Consider the following 22,727-nt stretch of genomic DNA (forward strand, 5'->3'; position numbering starts at 1 on the left):
GCCCCTGGAGGCTAACAAGATGTCGCCCTAGAAATGGGGAATACTTCAGCCACTCAGGGGTCAATACTTTACTCACTTATCTGGGAGTAAGCCCACTGAACTCAATAGGTCTTAGTTCTCAGCAGACACGTAAAGGACTGCAAGGCCACCCTCAACGTTCCCGCCTAAAAATTAAAGTGGACATTCCTTCCCTCACCCGCTTTCTAAGTACAGTACAAGTTACAGGTAGGTAGCCGTGTTGGTCTGGCGTAGTCGAAACAAAATAAAAGAAAATTTCTTCCAGTAGTACCTTAGAGACCAACTAAGTTTGCCATTGTGCATGCACACGAAAGCTCATACCAATGACAAACTTAGTTGGTCTCTAAGGTGCTACTGGAAGAAAATATATATATATATATTGTTTTAAGTACAGTACAGTACAGTACTGTATCCGATTTGATTACCCTCCCCTCTGCGCAACCGCCAGCAAAACCTAAGCAGGTGCGGCATAGAACTACCGGAAGTGTGGCAGAAACCAGGACGGCACACCAGGAAGTGTGGCTGGAGGAAACACGGAAGTGCGTTCATCATAGACAGTAGTACCATAGAGGTGAGACAGGAAGAAGGGCATTTCACGTGGGAGAAGCGGGGCAACATGTCAGCCTCCTTGCTGAGGAAGGGTCTGGAGTTGCTGGAGACGGCGGGAGGTAGCGTTAAGGCAGCGGGGGACTGAGGGAAAGGGACGAAAACCGTTCGTTCTTTACTCTAATAGGTTTTATCTCTCTTTTCCTCTGAATAGCGTCCGCTCCCCGGCCCAAGAGGGCAGCCACCAGCAGCCCACCCAACAAGGCGAGGGCGAGAAAAAAGAAATTATCTCGGCCCCAAAAGGAGAAGGCGACGGTCAAGGGCAAAGTCATCAAGTCTGCGTTAGGTGAGCGCCGAGGAGCCATTATGTTTCGGATCCACCCATACGTTTTTTAACAATCAAAGCAAAACCCTTCAGGCAAGCTTGCTCTGAATCCCAGGAGGATGCAGTTAATCACCGAAAGTTTATATTTATTAAGATGACGAACAGCAGAGATGCTAAAGTTTTAAAGCGAACCGCTTTGACTTCCGGCTTCTTCAGCTGTTCTTATGTGTATCAGATGCTGCAGCCGAGGTGGCAGTTTCGGAACACGAGGGAGTATTTGGAAGTGTGACTGTGGTTGAGTGATGCCTGTTATTATCCTCCAGGTTGAGGCTTTTTAGTTTAGAGAGAAGGGGAATAATAGGAGATATGCATCCAGGTGTATTAAACTATGCTTGGTGTAGGGAAGGTGGATAGAAAAAATGGTTTTTCTCCCTCATAATACTAGAACTTGGGTGCAATCCAACAAAGTTGAATGTTGGAAAATTCATGCAAAAGAATGTATAAACGACAAAATTCATTGCTACAAAAGGTAGTGATGTCTACCAAGTTGAGTGGTGCTAAAAGAAGAATAGACAAATTCATGGAGCATAAGGCTATCAGTAGCTACTGGCCATGATGGTTATGTTTCCCTCCCTCTGTGCTTCTGAATACCAGTTGCTAAGATTCACAGGTGTGGAGAGTGCTATCCTGCTCATATCCTGTTTACTAACTAAGCATCTGGTTAGCAACTGTGAGAACAGGATGCTGGACTAGATGGGCCATTGGCATGTTCTCTGTATTTCTTCAATGAGGTCCTGTATCAAGTACAGTGGTACCTCTACTTACGAATATTTCTACTTACGAATGGAGCTCCGTCCGCCATCTTGGATGCGGTTTAGATAGGGCTTTTTCTACTTAACGAATTTTTAGATAGGGTTGCTTCGACTTACGAATTTTTTCTCCCAATGCATTCCTATGGGATTCGACTTACAATTTTTTTCTACTTACGAATGTGCATTCGGAACACATTAAATTCGTAAGTAGAGGTACCACTGTATATAGATATTGAGTTTTTTCTAGAGCAAATGACATTTCTGTTGCAATTATGGATCAACCAGAGAGGCTTTAATTATCTGAATATCACCTCACCTACAGTACCCGCTATTCACATCAAAGGAACTAAGGAATATGGAAACCAATATGTTTTGCTTAAATATATCTTTTTTGTAAATCACTGGTGATGAGTGCGGGGTCTATGTCGGTTCATATGGGGAAAGGCAGTCCTTGAGGTCCTCTGATGGTTTGCAGATAAGGAATTCTAAAAGGAAGCTGAAAAGACAAACTGACTTTTGCCCCAACTGGAGCTGCTTAAAAAACTCTGTGCACGTCGTAGGCAATTGTGAATGACATGCAAGAACATTCTGCAAGACTGTAATAATACATGCCCAGGCATCTGTCCTTGTTTTGTATCCGTTAGTTACAGTAGTTGCTTAATGATCTGAATTGTGTATTTGTATAGACATGAATCTCTCTACTACCATCACTTCCCCACTTCCTTGGGCTTCTCAATGTACTATATTATAATTAAGATCTGGAAGGTTTTGTGATTGGCCTATTATCTACCTGAAGTGACTGCAGGATTCACTTTAGTAAATAATTTTGCTCTCCACATTGGGAATTAACACATGCCCCATGCATGGCCCTAGTTGATCCAACGAAAGACCACCTTACCAGTTTTATCTGTAGTTTTAGATCTATAACCTATGCTATACTGTATGAAGGGCAATTAAAAAAAAAATCTGGGCCGCAGTGGCAATGTCCATGCCATACATGAAAGAAAGTACCTGTATCAGTCATAGCAGCATGTTATATCTCACTGTATCTGTTGAACAATCTTAAAGGTAAAGGGGCCCCTGGCCATCAGTTCCAGTCGTGTACGACTCTGGGGTTGCGGCGCTCATCTCGCTCTATAGGCCGAGGGAGCCGGCGTTTGTCCGCAGACAGCTTCCGGGTCATGTGGCCAGCATGACAAAGCTGCTTCTGGCGAACCAGAGCAGCACACGGAAACGCCGTTTACCTTCCCGCCAGAGCGATCCCTATTTATCTACTTACATTTTGATGTGCTTTCGAACTGCTAGGTGGGCAGGAGCTGCTGGGACCAAGCAACGGGAGCTCACCCCGTTGCAGGGATTCGAACCGCCGACCTTCTGATCAGCAAGCCCTAGACTCTGTGATTTAACCCACAGCGCCACCTGGGTCCCTGTTGAACAATCTTACTAACAATTATTTTCTTAACTTTCCCAGAGGAGTATACAAAACATCAAGCTGTTGACCATTTTCAGGAGAATGTGAAGTACATGACGAGTAGCCATTTCATGACAGACAGCACCATCACTCAGAAGGTGAGCCTTCTACTGTGTTCATTAGATGCCATGGTTTAATTGGAGGAAGGGGTGAGGAATGTGCTGTTGTTGCTAGTTTGTTTTTCCTGCCTTGTGCCTTGTCACATCCCCTAACGATAATGTTTCTTTAATAGAAATTGAGTTGAGAAAGCTTGCCTGTAATATGGATTCTATGTGCCATATGTCGTGTAAGAAAAACTAACAAATTTCTATACCTGTAAAGTATCAGTTAAAATGATGTCTCAGAAGGAAGAGCTGTAGCTCAGTTGCAGAGCATCTGTTTTGCATGCAAAAAGTCCCAGATTCAATCTCCAGATGGGACTGGGGATATTCTTGGCCAGAAAATACCAGTCAGTGTGGACAGTATTGAGCTAAATGGACCAGTGGTCTGACTCTGTATAAGCCATCTTTCTGTGTTCCTAAGAGCGGGGTATCTTGAGAAAGAACTTGCATTCTTCCACTTACCTTCTAATTCCTATTGCTTCTTCCTCTGCCATTCTTACCAAATGGTAAATATTTATCTTAATACATTAAAAAATATTTTTTAAACAGTCTGGTGAATTCCTAAAAATGATTTCTGTAAATCAGACTTTTTGACTCAAGTATTTTTTAAAAAATTCTCATCTTGCATGGGTCCTTTTCTTCCCAAAAGGAAGAGGCAGTTGCTTTTGAAATTGGACTATGATTGAATTTTACTATTGGTATGCAGCAATGCAGAGTGTAGCCTTGTTGGACTGAATTTCCTTAAATTATTTTGAACAGAGCCTCGACTTGGCTCTATTTGAACAGTGTGTCAGCAGTCTGTGCTCAGATGATTGTTTGAGCTGGAAGATAAATCAAGACTTGGGAACCGTAAGTATTGGTAGTTGTGCAGTAATAGAAAGTTGTAATTTCTCATTTCCCTTTGTTTTGTGTCTGAAGGTTTTGGCCCAAAATAGAGGCAGGAAAGCCAGAGACCGCCATCAAGAGGTGGAGAAAAAGAAGCCCGAAGGCACTGTTTTCACCGAGGAAGACTTCCAGAGATTTGAGAGAGAATATTTTGGGGGAACTGGAACTGTCTGACAAAAATGGGGCTATCTCCTGGTTATAGAGAAAACATCAAAGATTAGGATACTTCCTTTTTATAAGAAGTTGGGAGCAGAACTTTTAATATACGGAGCCGAAGCACCTCTACATCTACTGTAACTTGTTCAGTCCTCTCATGCAGGATGTCTGCTCTTTCTTACCAAGAAAACATTGTTCCTAGGAATTATCTACTATACTTTGGGACTTAGAGTTCTACCTCTCCAACAGAGGTATTGCAGCAGTATGAGAAAATGATGGCTTGAACAAATCATCCCCCACCCCCAAATAGTTAAGAGGCCTGTGGAGACTTAACTGCTACTTCGTATAGGGTGTGTGTGAGACAAACTGAATGCAAATGTTGGGGCAAGGGAAATTCGCTAAAAGTGTGGGAATTAAATGAACTTCCTTTTGCAGGAATGCCGCTGGGAAAACTCCATAAATGTGTATTTTATTGTTACACTTGCCTTTTTCGTCCTTCCAAAGAAATTACAGCAGCTTATATACAGTTGTGCTCCGTACCCCAAGTAATCATCTCTCTAAAGCATCTTGGGTTTCTGTATTCCATGTGAGGCTGTAGTACCACTGCCTCTGTTAGTAAGTGGAAAGTTTCTCTCGTTGACAGTTTCTGAAAATCATTATTGAGGCTTACAAGGTAGGTAGGGATTGTATTTATGGTAGGCTATAGCGTAACTTGCAAGTAGATAAATGCAAGTAGATAAATAGGAACCGCTACAGCGGGAAGGTAAACGGCGTTTCCATGTGCTGCTCTGGTTTGCCAGAAGCGGCTTTGTCATGCTGGCCACATGACCTGGAAGCTATACGCCGGCTCCCTCGGCCAATAATGCGAGATGAGCGTGCAACCCCAGAGTCGGTCACGACTGGACCTAATGGTCAGGGGTCCCTTTACTTTTACCTACCGTGTTTCCCCTTTTTTAATACGTAGTCAGAAAGTAAGCCATGGCAGCATTTTTTAGCATTAGTGAAACTTAAGACACCCCCCGAAAATAAGGCATACCTCCATGCCGTGTAGAACGAGACCGTCGAGCGCCCCAGCCAGCCAGTGGGACCCAGCCAGCCAGAGGGGCCTGGAACCGGCTGCTGCAGCAGCAGCGAGCACCTGGAGCGCCTGCGCCAGCAGCCTGGCCTCTCTTTTTTTTGCCTGCCCGAGGCAGCCTGCCGCCCCGCCACCGAAACCGGCAGCTGCAGAGCGGAGCGCTCTGCAGCGCCGAGCGCTCGGAACGCCCTGCCGCACCAGGCGGAGCGCAGCGGCCTGGCCTCTTTAATTATTTTTTTTGCCGGCCGCCCCGCCACCGGAACCGGTGGCTGCAGAGCGGAGCGCTCCGCAGCGCCGAGCGCTCGAAACACCCTGCAGTGCCGGGCGGAGCGCAGCGGTCTGGCCTCTTTTTTTTCCTTTTTTGCCTGCCGCCCCGCCACCGGAACCGGCAGCTGCACAGCAGAGCGCTCCGCAGCGCCGATCGCTGGGAGCACCCTGCAGCGCTGGAGGGAGCGGAGTGGCCTGGCCTCTTCTTCTTCCTTTTTTTTGCCTGCCACCTCGCCACCGGAACCGGCAGCTGCAGAGCGGAGCGCCCAGCAGCACCAGGCGGAGCACTGAGCCAGCAGCCTGCTGCCTTGGTGCTTGGAACCGGCTGCTGCAGCAGCACCACACAGAGCGCCCAGCAGCACCCCGAGCCAGCTGCCTGGCCCCTCCGAGGAGGCCATTAGGTACAAGACATCCCCTGAAAATAAGACACCGTGGGTTTTTTTGAGTAAAAAAAAGAATAAGACGGTGTCTTAAAAAGGGGGAAACACGGGTATAGCGTAACTTGTGCTCTTACAGTAGCTTGAGGGTAAGTAGCTTGGCTTGGGGGCACTCCTGGATCTTTTGCTGTCACTTGAGGCCCAAGTGGTCTCAGTGGAGCGAAGTGCCTTCCCTCAGCTTCGGCAGGTGACCCAGCTATGACCCTATCTGCACAGAGATAGCCTAACTTCTGCCATCTGTGCTCTGGTAACCTCTAGGGTGGTGGTAGTAGTAGTAGTAGTAACATTTCTTATACACAGCTCATCAGACTGGTTTGCCCCACTCTGGGCGATTACTGCAGTGTGTTATACATAGGGCTGCCTCTGTAGACAGTTCAGAAACTCCAGCTGGTGCAGAATTCAGTGGTCAGGTTGCTAACCAGAACAAGAGGGTTTGAGCATATTACACCAATCCTGCATTGCCTGTCAATGAGTTTCCAGGCCCTATTCAAAGTGTGTGTTTTTTACCTATTAAGTTTGAATGGCTGAGGACTGCCTATCACCATATGAACTGACCCAGACCCTATGATCATCATCTGAGGTCCTTCTTTGTGTGACTCAAGAGGTCTGGGTGGCGGCAACACAAGAGTGGGCCATTTCTGCAGTGGCTCCGCTTGTGGAATGCTGTCCTCAGGGAGGTTTGGCTAGCACCTTTATGACACACCTTTGGACCCCAGGCAGAAATGATCCTCTTTAACCAGGCCTGATTGATTTAACATCCTATATACCCTTTTAAGTGTGTCTATGGGAGTAATAATAATTTATTTATTCCCCAGCCACTCTGGGCGGCTTCCAACCGAGTATTAAAATATTAAAAACAATACATTAAAAACTTCCCTAAACAGGTTGTCTTTCAAAAGGTTGCTTATTGCCTTGACATTTGCTGGGAGGGCGTTCCACAGGGCAGGCGCCACTACCGAGGCCCTCTGCCTGGTTCCCTGTAACCTCTTCTCACAGCGAGGGAACCTCCAGGCCTTCGGTGCTGGACCTCATGTCCAGGCTGGACGATAGGGGTGGAGATGCTTCTTCAGGTATACAGGGCCTCGGTTTAGGGCTTTAAAAGTCAGCACCAACACTTTGAATTGTGCTTGGAAACATGCTGGGAGCATGTTAGTCTCCCCAAAATGAGTTGGGAAAGCCACTGCTCTTCAGCTATTTGAAACTTCCATAATCCCAGTAAATTGGCCATGCTCCCTATGGTTGATGGTGCAAGTACCACAGCTCTCCCTCAGTGAGCCATTGTTCAGTTATTGTGCAAATTCATTTATGAAAGTCGCCATCTGTACCTACCGGTAGTAGCCTTGGGCAGCTGCCAAGCCCCCATTTTGGCCCATTAAAAAAAAACTGAAACCTGTATTAAACTCTTCAGCGCATCACTCTAATGTACTGCAGCAAAATTAAAATGGCAAGACTTGGCCAGTTCAATTTCTACCGTAAGACTGCTGAACTCATGGCAGGTAAGCCAAAGGCCTAGTCAAAGATGTCTTACTAGTGGAAATACCCCTCTGCCCCAATTATGTGAAAGTACGGTATTTTAAGTTATTTTCTCCCTCATCTTAATCAATTTGGGTTTAAATTACTTGGCAAAGTCTGCTGGATGATGTAGTAACTTTACCAAAATGTGGCAACAGCACTCTGCCAGTAAATCTACTGTGGTTGTCAAAAGGTATGGGTGCATAGCTTTTGCTACTGATTGCTAAACTGTTAGGCCAGGGGTCCCCAGACTTACCGAGCGGCGGGCCGGTGCCCGCCGCGCCGACCGCGCGGTGGGCCGGACGGCAGGGGAGTGCGCGCGCAGCGGGCCGGAGGGCGGGGGAGGGCGCGCCCGTGCGCATGCGCACACGCACACGGGCGGGAAAAAAATCGCCGAAAATCGCTTGTGCGCATGCGTATGGGCCTCCCCCGACCCGGAAGTGCACCAGAAATGACCTCTTCCGGGTCGGGAGAGGCCCGTACGCATGCGCACAAAGGATTTTCGGCGATTTTTTGCCAATTTTTTAGATCGCCGCCGCGCCGCGAGAGCGGGCGGCGGCAGCGGGCGGCGGGGGTCGTCGCGGGCCGGATTGGAAGGCCGATTGGGCCGCATCCGGCCCGGGGGCCGTAGTTTGGGGACCCCTGTGTTAGGCTGTTGAAAGCTTCTTCAGAGTATTAAGGGGGAAAGCACCTCCACCAATGTAGGAGGCAGATGAAGCTGCCTTGCTGCAACAGTGTTCTTCAGTCTGGATTTTCTTACAGTTAACCTTTTCTCCCCCCCCCCCTCCCCAGGCTGTACTCACACTGAAAAATGCTATCATTTCAATTCCTTTTATGCATTTTTTGTTGCAATATGGTGTTTCAAAACATTGTCTGCAAACAGACTGAGAAGTCTGACGAATTACCATAACCAAATTTTTAAAAAAACCTCATAGAACTAGCTCTTGCTCCCTTCATGCACTTTTGTTATCTAACCCAGGCATCCCCAAACTTCAGCCCTCCAGATGTTTGGGACTACATTTCCCATCATCCCTGACCACTGGTCCTGTTAGCTACGGATCATGGGAGTTGTAGGCCAAAACATCTGGAGGGCCGCAGTTTAGGGATGCCTAATCTAACCAAATGACACCCCCAAATACATAGCACAGTAAAACTGCAATTAAGGTTGCTTTTGAGAATAAAGGCCTTTGGATCATTAAACTAAAAAAAAAATTATTGGATGTACCAATAATATATTAAAATATACACACATAACTAGCTTGGAGATGAATACTGCCAGAAGTGCCGTATCCCATTTTTTAAGCCTTATCAAATGGAGTTCCCAGGTTCCCCTCACCAGCATAATCCAGACCTATTTTTATTCCTTTTGAGTTTTATTAAAATCTACAGACCAAGCCTGCTGTAAGTAGAACCTGCTTTTGCAAGAAACAAGACAAATGTGTACTAGAAAATAATTTATTAAGCAACAATACACAGCTCATTGTACTAAGCTCTTATATACATACATGTAACATACACCCTTGACTACCCTATTCTGGGACTTTAACTTTTTTACCCTTGGCCTTCCGGACCTCTTCAATTAGATCTTTCAAATACTGAATTTCTTTGCTCAGGGAATCTGCCTTTTCCCTCAGTGTTTCATTTTTCTGCTCTAGTTCTCTACATTCCCCCGATAAGGCCTCCTGTTCCAACCTTTTCTTCTGTCGATAGCGTGTAGCTGCAGTCTTGTTTTGCTCCATCTTCTTCAGCTTCTTATCTACTCTCTTTTCTCCTTTCATCTTTACTGACACTACCTTATCTGTAGGATGTTCATAAGGTTTGGACCTCACAGGGCTATCATGCAGGACTGTGACTGATTGGCCATCACTGGGGGAATTAACAGAAGTGGTGGGGCTTTGCTGGGGAGACCCCAGGTAAGATTCTGGACTCATGCATATTCCACTATCATTGTCTGAGTGAGCTTCATCCTCTTTTTCACACTTTGGAATCACCACTACTAAGATATGGGCTTCAGTTTTCTTGTCTCCTTCAAGAACATCTACTTCACTGCCTAATTCTAAACTGAAAGAATGGTCTGTAGTGGAAATCACTGACTCTGGAGTGAGGGGAAATGGTAACAAGGGGGCCACCTGGTCTGCCCCAGAGGGAGACTTAGGAGAATGAATAATTAATTCTGTTATCAGTGGAATTTCTTTGTTGGGGATTTCTTGGACAGGAGGGTCAAATAGATCACACGTGTCCTCCAACGTGGCCATGAGCTCATCTGGGGAGACGGTGGCTTCCAGATCATCGATACCCAACAGTGCATCGAAGTCAAATTCCTTCAAATCCATCTTCTCCACCATCCAATCCATGCCAGAGAAGGCATCCTCTGTTAAAGAAATGACATTTTTTAAAAAAATAAAAATAAAGCACAAACTTCAAAAAAAAGCACCACGAACTTTAGCAGAAATGAGGGTTTTTAAAAAAAATATTTTTTCCTCCTATCCTGTGTTCATTTAACATATTTAGATGATGTTGCTAGCATTCATATCAGCTCAGCTCTTTAATCTTATTAAGAATGTCACACATTTACTACATTGAACTGTAGTTCAGCAAGGCCACCCAACGTTTTCAGAACATGTTTTAGTCTGTCTTACCCTGGCTGTTGTCTGTGGTGGCATTGTCCAAACTATCCACAGCCAGCCATTCGGAGGAGCCCACTTTAGCCTTGTCGCTGGAGAACCCATGCGAACTGAGGTTCTTGGCCACCTCCAGGTAGTCATCTAGGAGGCCCAGGCCCTCCTCAGCCACCAAACACGGCTGGTTGAAGGGGGACAGAAAATCCCCCAACAACATCTCTGTGTTTGAGAAGCTCATTTTGGTCAGATTTTAGTACTTTGTCGTCAAAAAGTGTGGACAAATAGTCTTTGTCGAATACAGCAAAGCTGCTGTCTGATGGCTTGAAAAACCTGAAAGACACAAGCAATTTTGTTATCAAGATGTCCATTGATGTTGAATTCAGGTTATCCCTTAAGAGAGGGAAAAGATGGGGGGAAAGTACATTACTGCAACAACAGCACGCCATGATTCCAGTTTAGGATTTTTCAGAGTACCGACACTGTATCTGGATGCTATCCAAGAGAGTTCTAATGAATACCAACAAGGCACTATTGTACAATAGCGCCAACTAGGATTTGTGGAAAATGTTCTCACTTCTGCAAGACAGCTTGCTTGGGTTTCCTCCCAACCATATATGGTCACAGCCACGGCTTCAGCTCCACCCACCACTTTTCCTGGTCTGATTCATGCATTCACAAGCGTCAAAGGCAACAGCTGCAGCCATTTCATGATCTGCCTGCTGTGCATGTCCCCACCCTATAAATAGGGAGCCATTTTGTGTCCTGCCACGTTTCCATGAAGGTTCGATTACTCCTGGCACCCTGGCATTTTTCTAATCATGGCTGAGCAGCACCAATATAAGGGGGTGCAAAATAGTTTGAATTCACATTCAGTGATCAAAGAAGGGTAACATTTTCCACAAATAGATATACACAAAACTTATTTCAAGGTGACAGGGAGCCATCTGAAATCCCCACCCTTTCTTGGAAAGCTCAATATGGCACCAATCCAAAACAGTCAGATCTGAAGCTAGGGAAAGCCAGCATTTTTCTCATTTTAAGTGCCTTGGGCCCAGCAAAATTAAACAAAAATTAGAGCTGCTCATTTTGCCCCTCACTTTGTGTTGAGAAAAGCTTTACCAGTTGCCTGGCAAGTAGGTCCTAATAAACCCACAGCTGTTCGGCTCATGAAAGCCACAGCAAATTTACATTAAATGCCATCTTTGGTCTATATGGGACCGGAAGAGACAGCACAGATCTGTCAATAGTTCAGATCTCATGAGCATTTGCTTAGCTATGAAGAGAAATCACTTTAATTACCCTGGGAAACCCAGAGGCTCATTAACTCATCCTCCACTTTGGACAAATAGACCTCTCCCATCCTTTTTCTCCAAGGGAAGCCTCGCCCCACCCTCTGAGCTCCTTTCCACTTCCAAGGTAGATCTGTATTTTGGGAGGACGAACCATTTCCAGAATGTCACATTATCCCCATTTCATGCCCCGCCCACAAAAGCAGATGTCAAAGAGCGACCCTTTCCAGTGGGTGAAGCGGAGCGTAAAACGCTGCTAATTACACCCCCCGGGCTTTTAATCCCGTGAGGTGAGTCTATGAGCTCCCCGCCGCCGCCCACTACTGGTTTATTTTTAAAGATGGTTCTCGTCGTCTCCTCCTTCGGAATAATGAGGCGATCCCGCGCAGTCGTTTTGTCCCTCGATACTCACGCCATGGTTGCAGATGCCTGGAGATGCCGAGGCCGCGGCCGCTGCTGCTGCGCCTCTGCAATGGCCGATGCCGCCGCTTGCACTGCCGCACCTACCATGCCATGGCGGCGGCGGAAGCAGAAATCACCCTTCGCTTCGACGTGTCTGAGCTGTGCCCCAGACAATGACGCGCGACAACCAGCTATACTCTTAATTCTACAGGCAGACAATGAGGCTGCGCCGCCCGCGCTTTCCGTATTTATACGCAACAAGATCCGGCAGGACGCGCCCTTCGAAGAGCAATCACTCCAACAAGGATCCTTCCACCAATCGTTTCCAGAGTTAAAATAACTTCGTTCAAAGAACTGGATTTTCTCAGAGGGCACTCTGCAGAACTCTAGGGGCCAAATGTACAGTTTGCGGGGCTTGGCGACTGGATTTGCCTGACCCTGCTCAAAAGTCAGCGGAAGGTTTTCAGGTACTACACTGTGTTGTTTTACCCTAACGCCGCTCTCCAGGCTCTCAATTAAGGTCAGACCGCGTGACGCAGAAACGGCTGGCTAGCTTCCTATTGGTTTCCTTGGAGCAGTGGGAAGGCGACTGGCTGGAGCAGATGGTCTCCCGAACTCGAGACAGCACGTGAACATAGAAACACCCGATTGGCTGACAGCGCCTGTCCACGTGTACTGTAAACCGTCATTGGCTTAGAGCGGGAAGGGCGTCAATGGGTTCCGAAAGGCAGTTGAGGGGTGGGAGGGAGGCAGAATTCTTTTCTGTGTTGCGCGCGTGCATTAAAAATTCAACCGCCTCAGGTTGGAGGACGGCGAAAACGTCCTTTCGTTGTCCTCGACCTGCGTGTTTCTTAATGCGGTGCTGCTTGCCTCTCCCTTCTTTTGGAATGTGAATATAGGGAAGAAAAGGAACCTTGTCGTTCCATCTTCTTTGCCATCCTTTTCCTTCCCCCTTTTCCCGAGCGGCTGCCATGTTTGGTCGGTGTGGCAAGTGACTAAACATGGCTGCTCCCCTGGAACCGGCCTGACATTTGTGGAGCTCCGTCCGCAGGAGCCCTATAGGGCGCAGTAACCGCCTCTTCCTCTTCCTCTCCCTCCCTTGGCTGTGCTGGGGTGCTGATGGTGCTTGGCGAGCCTAATTGCGCCCCACCATGATGCACTATGAAAGAGAGAAGAATTGAGTGTAACGCAGCTGCTTTCCCCTCAAGATGGCCAAGCTGCCCACAGAAGGCGCAAGTGGACATAAAGCCTTCTGGGCGGCTGGGGGGAGATGAGCCTTCAGGCAGCAGCAACCGCCCATGCTGACTCCTCGCACTTGCCTGCCTGCCTGTTTCTCGGGGCAGCATAGCAGGGAGTATATGGTGCGCTGGACTGGATCCGCGCCTCTGAGCTCTCGAGAGGGTAAAAGGAAGAGATCGTTATGCCGTGGTCGCTGCTCGCACGTTTTTCTAGGCAGCAGCGCAGCACCGTAGGGCCAATCCTCTTCTCTGCACCCAGGGACGATAAGCGAGAGAGGGGAGGTGTAAGGAGCTGCTCTTTGCCCTTGCCATGCACATTTCAGCCCTTCCCAAAACGGGAGAGCGTAGTAGAGATGGTGCCGCTGGGGTGTATGCGTTCTGGGGCGCTGTCTAAGTTGGGGAAACCCCCCACCCCCAAATCCTTTCCAGCATCTGATGCAGATGGCATAAATTGTTTGGTCACCTTTTCCTTCCCTTCAATTCGGCTTCTTTTCCTGCAGAATAACTGCGTCAGTGCTAAGCATAAGGTATGGTTTTTAAAAATAACATGACATGTAGCTTGACCCCCTTCGTGTTGGGTAATCCACTTCCTTTCTTCTGCCAGTATCTATGGGTGACGCACAACTTTTTCTTCCTCCTTCCCTCATGATGGGAATCAACATGAAAGTTCATGTTATGTGGTCTGGTAGCCCAGAACTGGACTCAGCTGCGCAGCAATAATGGTTAGCTAAGGAAAGACAAAGTCACAGAATACTTGCAGTAGTTGCTGATTTCTGATACTGTATTTACTGTCTTTTTCAAAAAGAGACTAACAAAGTATCTTTGAAGATGTATGAATGGAAAACTATTTACTTGATCTGCCTGTTGTTACTGTTGTAATTCCATCCATATGAATTTACAGCTAGATAGCTGATACATTACTTATGTTGGGTGCAGTGCTTTGAAGGCCATGTAATTTTTGTAATTTTGTTGTACTGTTAATACTATACAGTACACAACTTGTCTCAAAACTATGTAGCTCCTAAAGCTTTAGTGTTTCAAAATTAACAAATCCACAAATGAATAGTGCTCACAATTGGACTTTTGAGCCTGTCCAGTGCTACTTAAACCTGTGTGTTGGTTGGGAATATGAAGCCCATAAGGTTACATTGCTAGTTAAAAATAAACCAGTTCCAACACATACACGTTATTGTCTCCTTCTTTAAGATTAGCCTTGTTCAGCTTCTGTTTCCTCTTTTCAAAATAAAATCTTCAACAGGATATAGTAAACGGAATTTCATTGCCCAAGACTGATGAGGGGGGAAATAATCACTAGGTGGACACGTCAGCACCAGTGTTTTCCATTGACAGAGTAGCAGTTCTCCTGTTTGCTTAAAAGGTCATACAAGATTTTATTGACTGATGCCGGTCAATCTGTTCCTGTATTTTTTTAAAAAAAAAACAACAACCATGCCCCTCACGGTCACAAGTAATTAAGTGTTTTTTTAAAAAAATTGATTTAGCACTGCATTGCACCAAATATGTGTATTTGGCAAATACATTAGATTACTTCCTTTTTCTTTCTTTTTTACAAATTTAGTTTGGTTAGTTGAAGATAGATTACATGGTTATTTTTACATATGTGTAAAAATAGATTTCACTAGGCCAAAACACTCATTTTTACAAGTCACATTGATTTTGATGTGCAGATGTACCTGTGTTTGTTCAGCCCCACGGCCTGAACTAGGTTTGTGTGTGTGTGTAGCTGTTCTGTGAAAGGGGTGGGGAATGTGAACTTAGCTGAAGAATCCACTGGTGCACATTAGCAATACTTGACTTATTTACTTCTGCTGGTTTTGAAAAATGAAAGCAACAGAACCTATTAGGCTTTAACAACAATTGAAGTAAATATGTGCAGTTCTTCAGATAGGAAAATACGTGTGCAGAAAGCATGTGAGATATTTTATCATTCAGGATCTAAAACCACAAAATCCTACTTTAGTTTTGTCATTTGCTCTCTGCCAAAGAAAAATCCCCCAAAGCACTTCAGTACTGCAGAAATCTAGGAAACTCTGCTTTCAGTTCATAAAGGGGGATGCAGCTGCTGCATGTCTGATTGGCTGGGCAAATGGGTGGACATCATCACAGGGTGCTGACAGGCTGCTGTAAACGATCTCATATCATTGCCCTCCCTACTTTAGTGAATGCCTTTTTAAGTGAAAATGAAAAGGTCATTCTAATCATAGTTAAATCAATGGAAATTAAATGTAAACCTTAACCTCTACCCCCCCCCCCCCAGAGATAATAAATCTCAATGAAAGAGCTCATTGTGGAGCTAAACCAAAGGCACAAGTTAAATAAAAAGAACTGGCTTGCCCTAGCATTACAAAGGAAATAAATCCTTAGCATTTGTGGCAAGGAAAGATTCCAGAAAGAAATTCCCAGTCCCTGAGCCAAAAATAAATTAATTCAAAAAAGAATCATGTTCTATTTAGGCATGAAATGTCATTACTTTCAGAATTCTGCAGAGAAACTAATGTACTTAACCTGGGTGGGTAACAACATTTTTCCAGCCTTAAAGCAACTTTGTAGGATTATTATAATTAGTCTTACTGACAAAGACTTGTCCCTGGCAATTGGAGGGAATTGAACACAGCATCCCAAAATCTCTACCCAGCATTAAAAAGGTAAAGGGACCCCTGACCATTAGATCCAGTCGTGACCGACTCTGGGGTTGCAGCGCTCATCTCGCCTTATTGGCCAAGGGAGCCGGCGTACAGCTTCCAGGTCATGTGGCCAGCATGACAAAGCCCCTTCTGGCGAACCAGAGCAGCACACGGAAACGCCATTTACCTTCCCGCTGTAGCGGTACCTATTTATCTACTTGCACTTTGACGTGCTTTCGAACTGCTAGATTGGCAGGAGCTGGGACCGAGCAACGGGAGCTGCCCCCCCCCCCCAGTCACGGGGATTCGAACCACCGAACTTCTGATCAGCAAACCCTAGGCTCTGTGGTTCAACCCACAGTGCCACCCGCATCCCTAATACCCAGCATTAAAGTAAAGGTAAAGGGACCCCTGACCATTAGGTCCAGTCGTGACCGACTCTGGGGTTGCAGCGCTCATCTCGCCTTATTGGCCGAGGGAGCTGGCGTACAGCTTCCAGGTCATGTGGCCAGCATGACAAAGCCGCTTCTGGCAAACCAGAGCAGCACATGGAAACGCCGTTTACCTTCCCGCTGTAGCGGTACCTATTTATCTACTTGCACTTTGACGTGCTTTTGAACTGCTAGGTTGGCAGGAGCTGGGACCAAGCAACGGGAGCTCACCCCGTCACAGGGATTCGAACCACCGACCTTCTGATCAGCAAAAGCCCTAGGCTCAGTGGTTTAACCACAGCGCCACCTGGGTCCCTTAATACCCAGCATTACAAACACACAAATTAACAATTTCTTTCTCTCTAATGTAAGATATAGAAAAATAGAATGTCATGTTGACTCGTCAATACATCTCACCATTTCACAGCAAGCAAGCAAGCAAGCAAGCAAACAAACAAACCACCAGCTCTAGTTGCTGGACATTTTCCCCAGAGCATTAAAGAATCCATTGGAATTTCCTATGTCCCCAGGGGTATATAATCCTGCATGGGGTGTTTTGCCACTTACCAGGAAATGATTTAACAATGACAACAGGTTTATGAGCACTCCTGTTTCCAGACCATCCCTCCCACAGAATACCAAACTGAGGGCATGCCCTGCTCCATGTGCTGAGCCGACAATAAACTGAAATAGCCGCATGGTTACCATGGAGGCCATGAAGTCCCACACTAGCTCACTCAGAGGGACTTTGGTGTGGACACCAAAGTCCCCCAAAATAATAATCGTGGAGTTCTCCAATACCATGCTCCAGACCACCTTTACTAGCTCAGTCAAGGAAACTGTTGGGCAGCAGGAATCAGTATAATTCGGTTCAGAGATGGGAAACTTCTGGTCCAGGGGCTGGACTCTCCCCAGGCCACATCACTCCCTGGCCTTGCTTCATAACCTAAGCATTTTCCCAGGATGGGATGTGCCCTTCAACTCTTGCTTGCCTGGATGGAGGCTAAAGAAGGATGTGTGAGTGTGTGTAGAAGCTAGCCTACTGTAAAAAAGGCAAAACTCACTTTCATTGCTCCATGTCCTTTGGACTCTGGCCTCACCCACCACTGGTGTGTGGCCTCTGGATAGTTGCCCAAAACAGAATGTGGCCCTTGGCCTGAAAAAGGTTCCCCAGCACTGGTGTATTTGTTCCCTCCATCTACAGTTTATAACAATCTGGAGTTGGAATATAAGAGAAGTTTGCAGACATACTTGAATTAGCCTTACAAGGTGGAAGACCAAGGCCACATTCACAACATGCATTTAAAGCACTATGATGCCACTGTGATTTTTACTATGATTGTAGTTAAGGGTGCTTCAATTTACTGGAAATTGTAGTTAAGGATGCTGAGAATTGTTAGCAGTCTCCTATTCCCCTCACAGAGCTACAGTTCCAGAGTGGTTTAACAACCAATCCCCATTCGCAGGGAACTCTAGGAATTGTACCTTTGTGAGGGGGCATCAGGAAGCTGCCTTATATTGAGTCAGACCATTGCTCCATCTAGCTCAGTATTGGCTGCACTGACTGAGACAAAGATCCAGGGATCTTCTGCATGTACAGCAGATGTTCCCCTACTGTCAGGAACCAGATTGAAGGAAGGAAGGTGAGGAAGAATAGTTAGAGCCCCCCCTCTCCCTCTGCTCAAAGGCCTGATCCTGAAGTTCATCTGGAGCAGGAGGATAGTATCGATCTAGAACAATGTTTTCCAGAAGGACACAGTTAGAGAACTGACAGTTGGGCTGAGCTGGGAGAAGAGCAACCAAGGGGAGAGGATCAGGAAGAGAGGGAGCTGGTTGGATCTCCCTCACTAGAAAGTGTGCAGCCCATGAGCCCTAGAGCCAGGCGTCTGGATAGGGTAGCCTCTCAGAAGGCTCAGTGGTGGAGGGATTACGTGGTGAGGAGATGGAAGTAACTAGAGGGAAGTGGGAGGAACTCAATTAGGAGTACCTGCACAATGAGAATGGACGCTGAATGTTTGTGCTGTGTTCAATAAACCTCTCTGTTGCTGCAAAAGACTGCTTTCGCTTCGTGCTGTTATCTACAGAGAGGGGGAAGGTAAGCCTTGCCTGGCAGCATGACACCTACTGAACTACAGCCATTTTCCAATTGAATAAATTGAATTTAGGCATCTGTAGACATTACTGCTTGTCATAGTTCATACCAAATGGCAGCAGCCTGGGTATGTAACATTATGTAAAGCAGATGCTCAGTCACTGAACTATGGCCCTTCCCTCCACTTGGGTTGTGTAAGACTTGTGTAAGACTCTGATGACCATCTACTCTATTGCTACAGTCCACATTTGGCCATTGGGCAGGAATGGAGTATTGCTACATTCAAGAAGATGCAAGAAATGCTCAGAATTGTTCCCCTCAATCTACAGAGGGGAAATCCTATGGAAAGCCCAGTTATAGCCAGTTAACACAAATAACATGCTCCTGTTTTGCATCTCGTTCTTTAGAAGCTGATATGCTTCATTTAATTCCCTTGAAGCATAACCAGCAATACAGCAAAAGGTCAAAACTGCAAATGAGTATTGGAATGTAATGGGCAGACAGGGTTACAATTTTGTTACTTAAAATACAGTAAGGGATCAGGTAAGGATGCAATTGTTGTCGTACTGGGTTGCAATGAGATCCTTTGGCTAGTTTACCCCACCCACAGACACATAGTTGGGTACATTTCTACACTAGTTCAGAGCAACCATGTTGTCACGCGATTCTTGGAATTACACAATGTTCCTTTCCCCCTCTTTCATATTTCATTTTTCTTCACTGAATCACCATGAAAATATTATAATTACAACCGTAAGCAGAGTCTTGTGCTGCGGTGAGCTCACTGGGCTCAAAGGCACCAATGCTTTGCTATTACTCCGCTGCTAGACGGTTAACACAGCAGCCCACATACAGCATGGAAAAATGTTTATTATTTAATTTAATGCCCTTATTTGTTTTAATCCACCTTTCTCCAAATGCAGGACCCAAGGCATAATAAATTATAACAAATATAACAAATACAACTAAAACACACACAAGAAATATAAATATCAAAGCAAAGTTGTTGTTTTTTAAAGTAACCGTGTTTTTTAAAATGACTTTTTCCCTTTATTTATTATGAAGATTTTAGGGTGGTGGAAGGAAGCAGTTTGTCCCAGTTGTTACCCAAATTATGGCAAAAGAAACCATCAATGCAGATGGTGATACTTGGGGAAAGGGGATGGGTTAAAAGCTGAACACACACACACAGATGTTTGATAGTGATACTTAAGGGATGTCAAAAAATGAAAGATAAATCATGCGTTCAAAACATATATTCCATACCTGGTGGCTAGTCTTACCCTCACTAACCAGATAACTTGATTAGCTTATAGACCAGGTGTAAGGAATCCTTTTTTCCTGTTGAGGGCTGCTTTCCATAGGGCTGGATGTAAAAAGGTAAAGGACCCCTGACAGTTAAGTCCAGTCGCAGACGACTCTGGGGTTGCGGCACGCATCTAGCTTTACTGGCCGAGGTAGCCGGCGTTTGTCCGCAGACAGTTTTTCCAAGTCATGTGGCCAGCATGACCAAGCCTTGTACTTCTTGATGTGCTTTTGAACTGCTAGGTTGGCAGGAGCTGGGACTGAGCAATGGGAGCTCACCCCATCACGGGGATTCGAACCGCCAACCTTCTGATCGGCAATCCCAAGAGGCTCAGTGGTTTAAACCACAGCACCACCCACGTCCCCTTTGGGGTGGATGAGTATGGGCTTATTTGAAGAGGAGGCTTTCAGACTGTAATTGAATAATGCAACTTATTTTGAATTTTCCAGGGCCTACATACTGTATATGCCTGCTGTTTGGGTCCCAAACATACCATGCAACATTGGGGATGTGATTATGAAGGCTAGAGTCCTAAGATGCCCTGGCTCTTCTGCTTTCCATCCACACAAATAACCTTAGGAACAATAGTTGTAGCAGGTTCCCCACTTGTGTTGCCTTATGGGGAAAGCAAGGAATGGTGACTGCCTGGTTAGGCTGAAACATTCCTCTCTGTGCTTTCCACAGTGACAGGAATGACTGTTAAATTGCTTACAAGCCTCCGACAGACTGTTTCTCCATGTGCTCACATTTGCTGCAACCGTAAGAGTTGCAAACTTGCTTAAGGCTGCAATTCAATGCACACTTACCTGCAAGCAAGTCCCATTGAACTAAATGAGTCTTGCTTCCAAAAAGTATAGGATACAGTTAAAAACGAAACCTGAGGTTTTCAGGGAGTTTAACTCCATGACGTTCAATGCAGTCAGTGGCAGAATAACAGAACTCACCTCACAAATGTTTATCATAAATTCAGGTCATGATGTATAACAGCAGTATACAGCTCAAATCAGAGAGTCATTTTCATTTTTCCCCAACGAAAGAGTTCCATATCACTATCTTAAGTGGGGAGAGATGGGGGAAATCTTCCATGCCAAGTGTGTTCTTTTTTTTAACTCTTTCCCAATAATCCAATTTCTCAATAGTAATTGAGAAGGGACACAGCATTCTAATGGATGAATTCCATAGCCAAAGAACTCCAAATTACCGGTACATGTCAAGAAATCACTAATTCTATGTTCAGAATTAGTAATGTGTATCATCGTCCGTGACTGGACTTAATGGTCAGGGGTCCCTTTACCTTTATCATTATTATTATCATATGGTTATCAGATGTCAATTCCCCTGGATTTACAAATCTGTCCCCAGACAAATTCCATCCCCAGAATGTCCCCGGATTTCATTTAATGTTCCTGGATTTATATTTCAAGTGTTGTAGATTTATTAGTAGGGAATGAATGTTGCGTGATTGGTTCAATGGCACAAGACACATCATATGGGGACTTCCGGCGAGGCAAAATGGCGGGCACCACTGCCGAGGGGGAACTGGGGACGCTCAGAGCGTCAACTGGGAGAACCGCTGACACCCGCCCCCACAACCCAAATCGAGTTGGGAGCGAGAGCACTGGACACCAGGACAACTGCCCAGCGGCAGTCCAGGGCCATGAAAACACTGGAGCCAATGCAGGGAGGAGGGGAGGAGGAGGAGAAAGAGGAAGGAGAAAAAAAGAGGGGAGCCCCGACCTTGCAGCGCCTCTGCCACTGCCACTGAGGAGAGGTAGGAGAGCACCAGGAGGGCAAGGACACATGGCGGAGCCCAGGCCCGACCCGGGCCTACTCCACGGTGGCTAGCACTCCAACAGAGCAGGCCGGGGCCCAGAGGAAGGCCACGCGACAAGAGATCACAGAGAAGAGAAGATATTACTTCTTTTAAAAATTTAAAATAACTTTTCTTTTCTCTTAAAAAAAAGTGTCCCTGGATTCTTTGAAAAAAATCTGGTAGCTTTATATTATCATTTGGTGGGTAAGACAGAGGGCATAGAAGATGGAAGCAGGAGGTACCACCCTAGGCTCCTTTGAGAGGAAGGGTGGGGTAGAAATTTAATAAATAAAAAGCTGGGATCTTAAGGACAGGAGGACAAGCATCCATGTTGGGCATAAAAACCAAGACCTCCAAGTTCTCTGCTCAACTCCTTACAAACACACACCTTGACTTCTAATTTGCTGAGGAACTGCGCCTTTAAAAAACAAAATTGAACACCGAGTTGTGCGAGAAGCTAACTCTTGCAACCTCTGCACCAAGGTAATATGACAGCTATCTTTTGTGGCATTTCCAAGTGACTTCCACAAGGCCTATGGTGAAATGTTGATGTAAAGCTATAGCACCATCTTATTTGAATTTTTAAAAGCGCACGAGGCAGCATGTTCTGCAGAAAAGTCTATAATTTTTTGCTCACTCCTTGCCAAGTTTTTCTCACAAACCAGCAAGTGCTATTTGAAAGCTGTATGCAGTTGTAGATGGATTATTGTATGGCTTAAGTACAGCTTAAGTGCATTTCTCCCTGTGGGCATTACAAGCTGATAGTTTCAAGATTTTATCAATCTAACTAGCACACAAGGAATTTTCCTGTCCCCCAGAAAAAGGCTATGCATCTTATGTTGTAGAGACATTCAAAAACAGCCACACAATTGTGGAAAAGTTGTTTTATTTCATAATTTCCACACAGTCACAGACCATGCACTAGACCTTGTTCTTCCAACACCCTTACACAGCATTAGGGCTTGAGAGGGGCTGAAGTATCTCATTCCTTTCTCTTCAATATCTTGGACACACAGATACTAGAAGAAGTCTACAATTTACATAATTAAGTTGTTGTATTAAGAATTTTAACTGGTTTGGAAGATCAGTAGTGGTGTTTGACAATAATGAAAGCCTTCAAGTTGAGATAGATGGTCCCCACCTTGCAGTTTAGGGGCAAATCACATTAGCTGGTTTGACCTAAACATCAAGATAGTACGTCGATGCTTTCCCAAGGTTCAAGAATGCAGCAGCAGACTTTGACTTCTGGGCCTATGACAATCATTTATTTTATGTCAAGGCCTCC

The 22,727-nt window shown here is 45.7% G+C and overlaps 2 protein-coding genes across 2 annotated transcripts; one reads left to right on the forward strand and one right to left on the reverse strand.

The window, feature by feature from the left end:
• Positions 1 to 603: 603 nt before the first annotated feature.
• RPS19BP1 (ribosomal protein S19 binding protein 1) lies at positions 604 to 4,792 on the forward strand. Its single transcript, XM_035127234.2, has 4 exons — positions 604 to 686; positions 779 to 910; positions 3,173 to 3,270; positions 4,192 to 4,792. The coding sequence occupies exons 1-4, from the start codon at positions 635 to 637 to the stop codon at positions 4,330 to 4,332; spliced, it is 423 nt and encodes a 140-aa protein (XP_034983125.2). The 5' UTR covers positions 604 to 634; the 3' UTR covers positions 4,333 to 4,792.
• A 4,252-nt stretch (positions 4,793 to 9,044) lies between these two features.
• Positions 9,045 to 12,147, reverse strand: ATF4 (activating transcription factor 4). The gene is made up of 3 exons (XM_035127236.2): positions 11,928 to 12,147; positions 10,245 to 10,556; positions 9,045 to 9,976 (listed from the first exon to the last, which is right to left on the reverse strand). The coding sequence occupies exons 2-3, from the start codon at positions 10,462 to 10,464 to the stop codon at positions 9,135 to 9,137; spliced, it is 1,062 nt and encodes a 353-aa protein (XP_034983127.1). The 5' UTR covers positions 10,465 to 10,556; positions 11,928 to 12,147; the 3' UTR covers positions 9,045 to 9,134.
• Between the last annotated feature and the right edge of the window lie 10,580 nt (positions 12,148 to 22,727).

Source organism: Zootoca vivipara, chromosome 10 (genome assembly GCF_963506605.1).
Source record: "Zootoca vivipara chromosome 10, rZooViv1.1, whole genome shotgun sequence".
Taxonomy (NCBI): domain Eukaryota; kingdom Metazoa; phylum Chordata; class Lepidosauria; order Squamata; family Lacertidae; genus Zootoca; species Zootoca vivipara.

Excerpts from the sequence above, each read along its gene's own strand:
- RPS19BP1 (XM_035127234.2), top strand. The coding sequence starts at position 635 with ATGTCAGCCTCCTTGCTGAGGAAGGGTCTGGAGTTGCTGGAGACGGCG. Across the intron at positions 687-778 it reads GTTGCTGGAGACGGCGGGAG|CGTCCGCTCCCCGGCCCAAG; the intron begins GTAGCGTTAAGG and ends TCCTCTGAATAG. Across the intron at positions 911-3,172 it reads AGTCATCAAGTCTGCGTTAG|AGGAGTATACAAAACATCAA; the intron begins GTGAGCGCCGAG and ends TAACTTTCCCAG.
- ATF4 (XM_035127236.2), bottom strand. The coding sequence starts at position 10,464 with ATGAGCTTCTCAAACACAGAGATGTTGTTGGGGGATTTTCTGTCCCCC. Across the intron at positions 9,977-10,244 it reads CACCACAGACAACAGCCAGG|AGGATGCCTTCTCTGGCATG; the intron begins GTAAGACAGACT and ends TTTCTTTAACAG.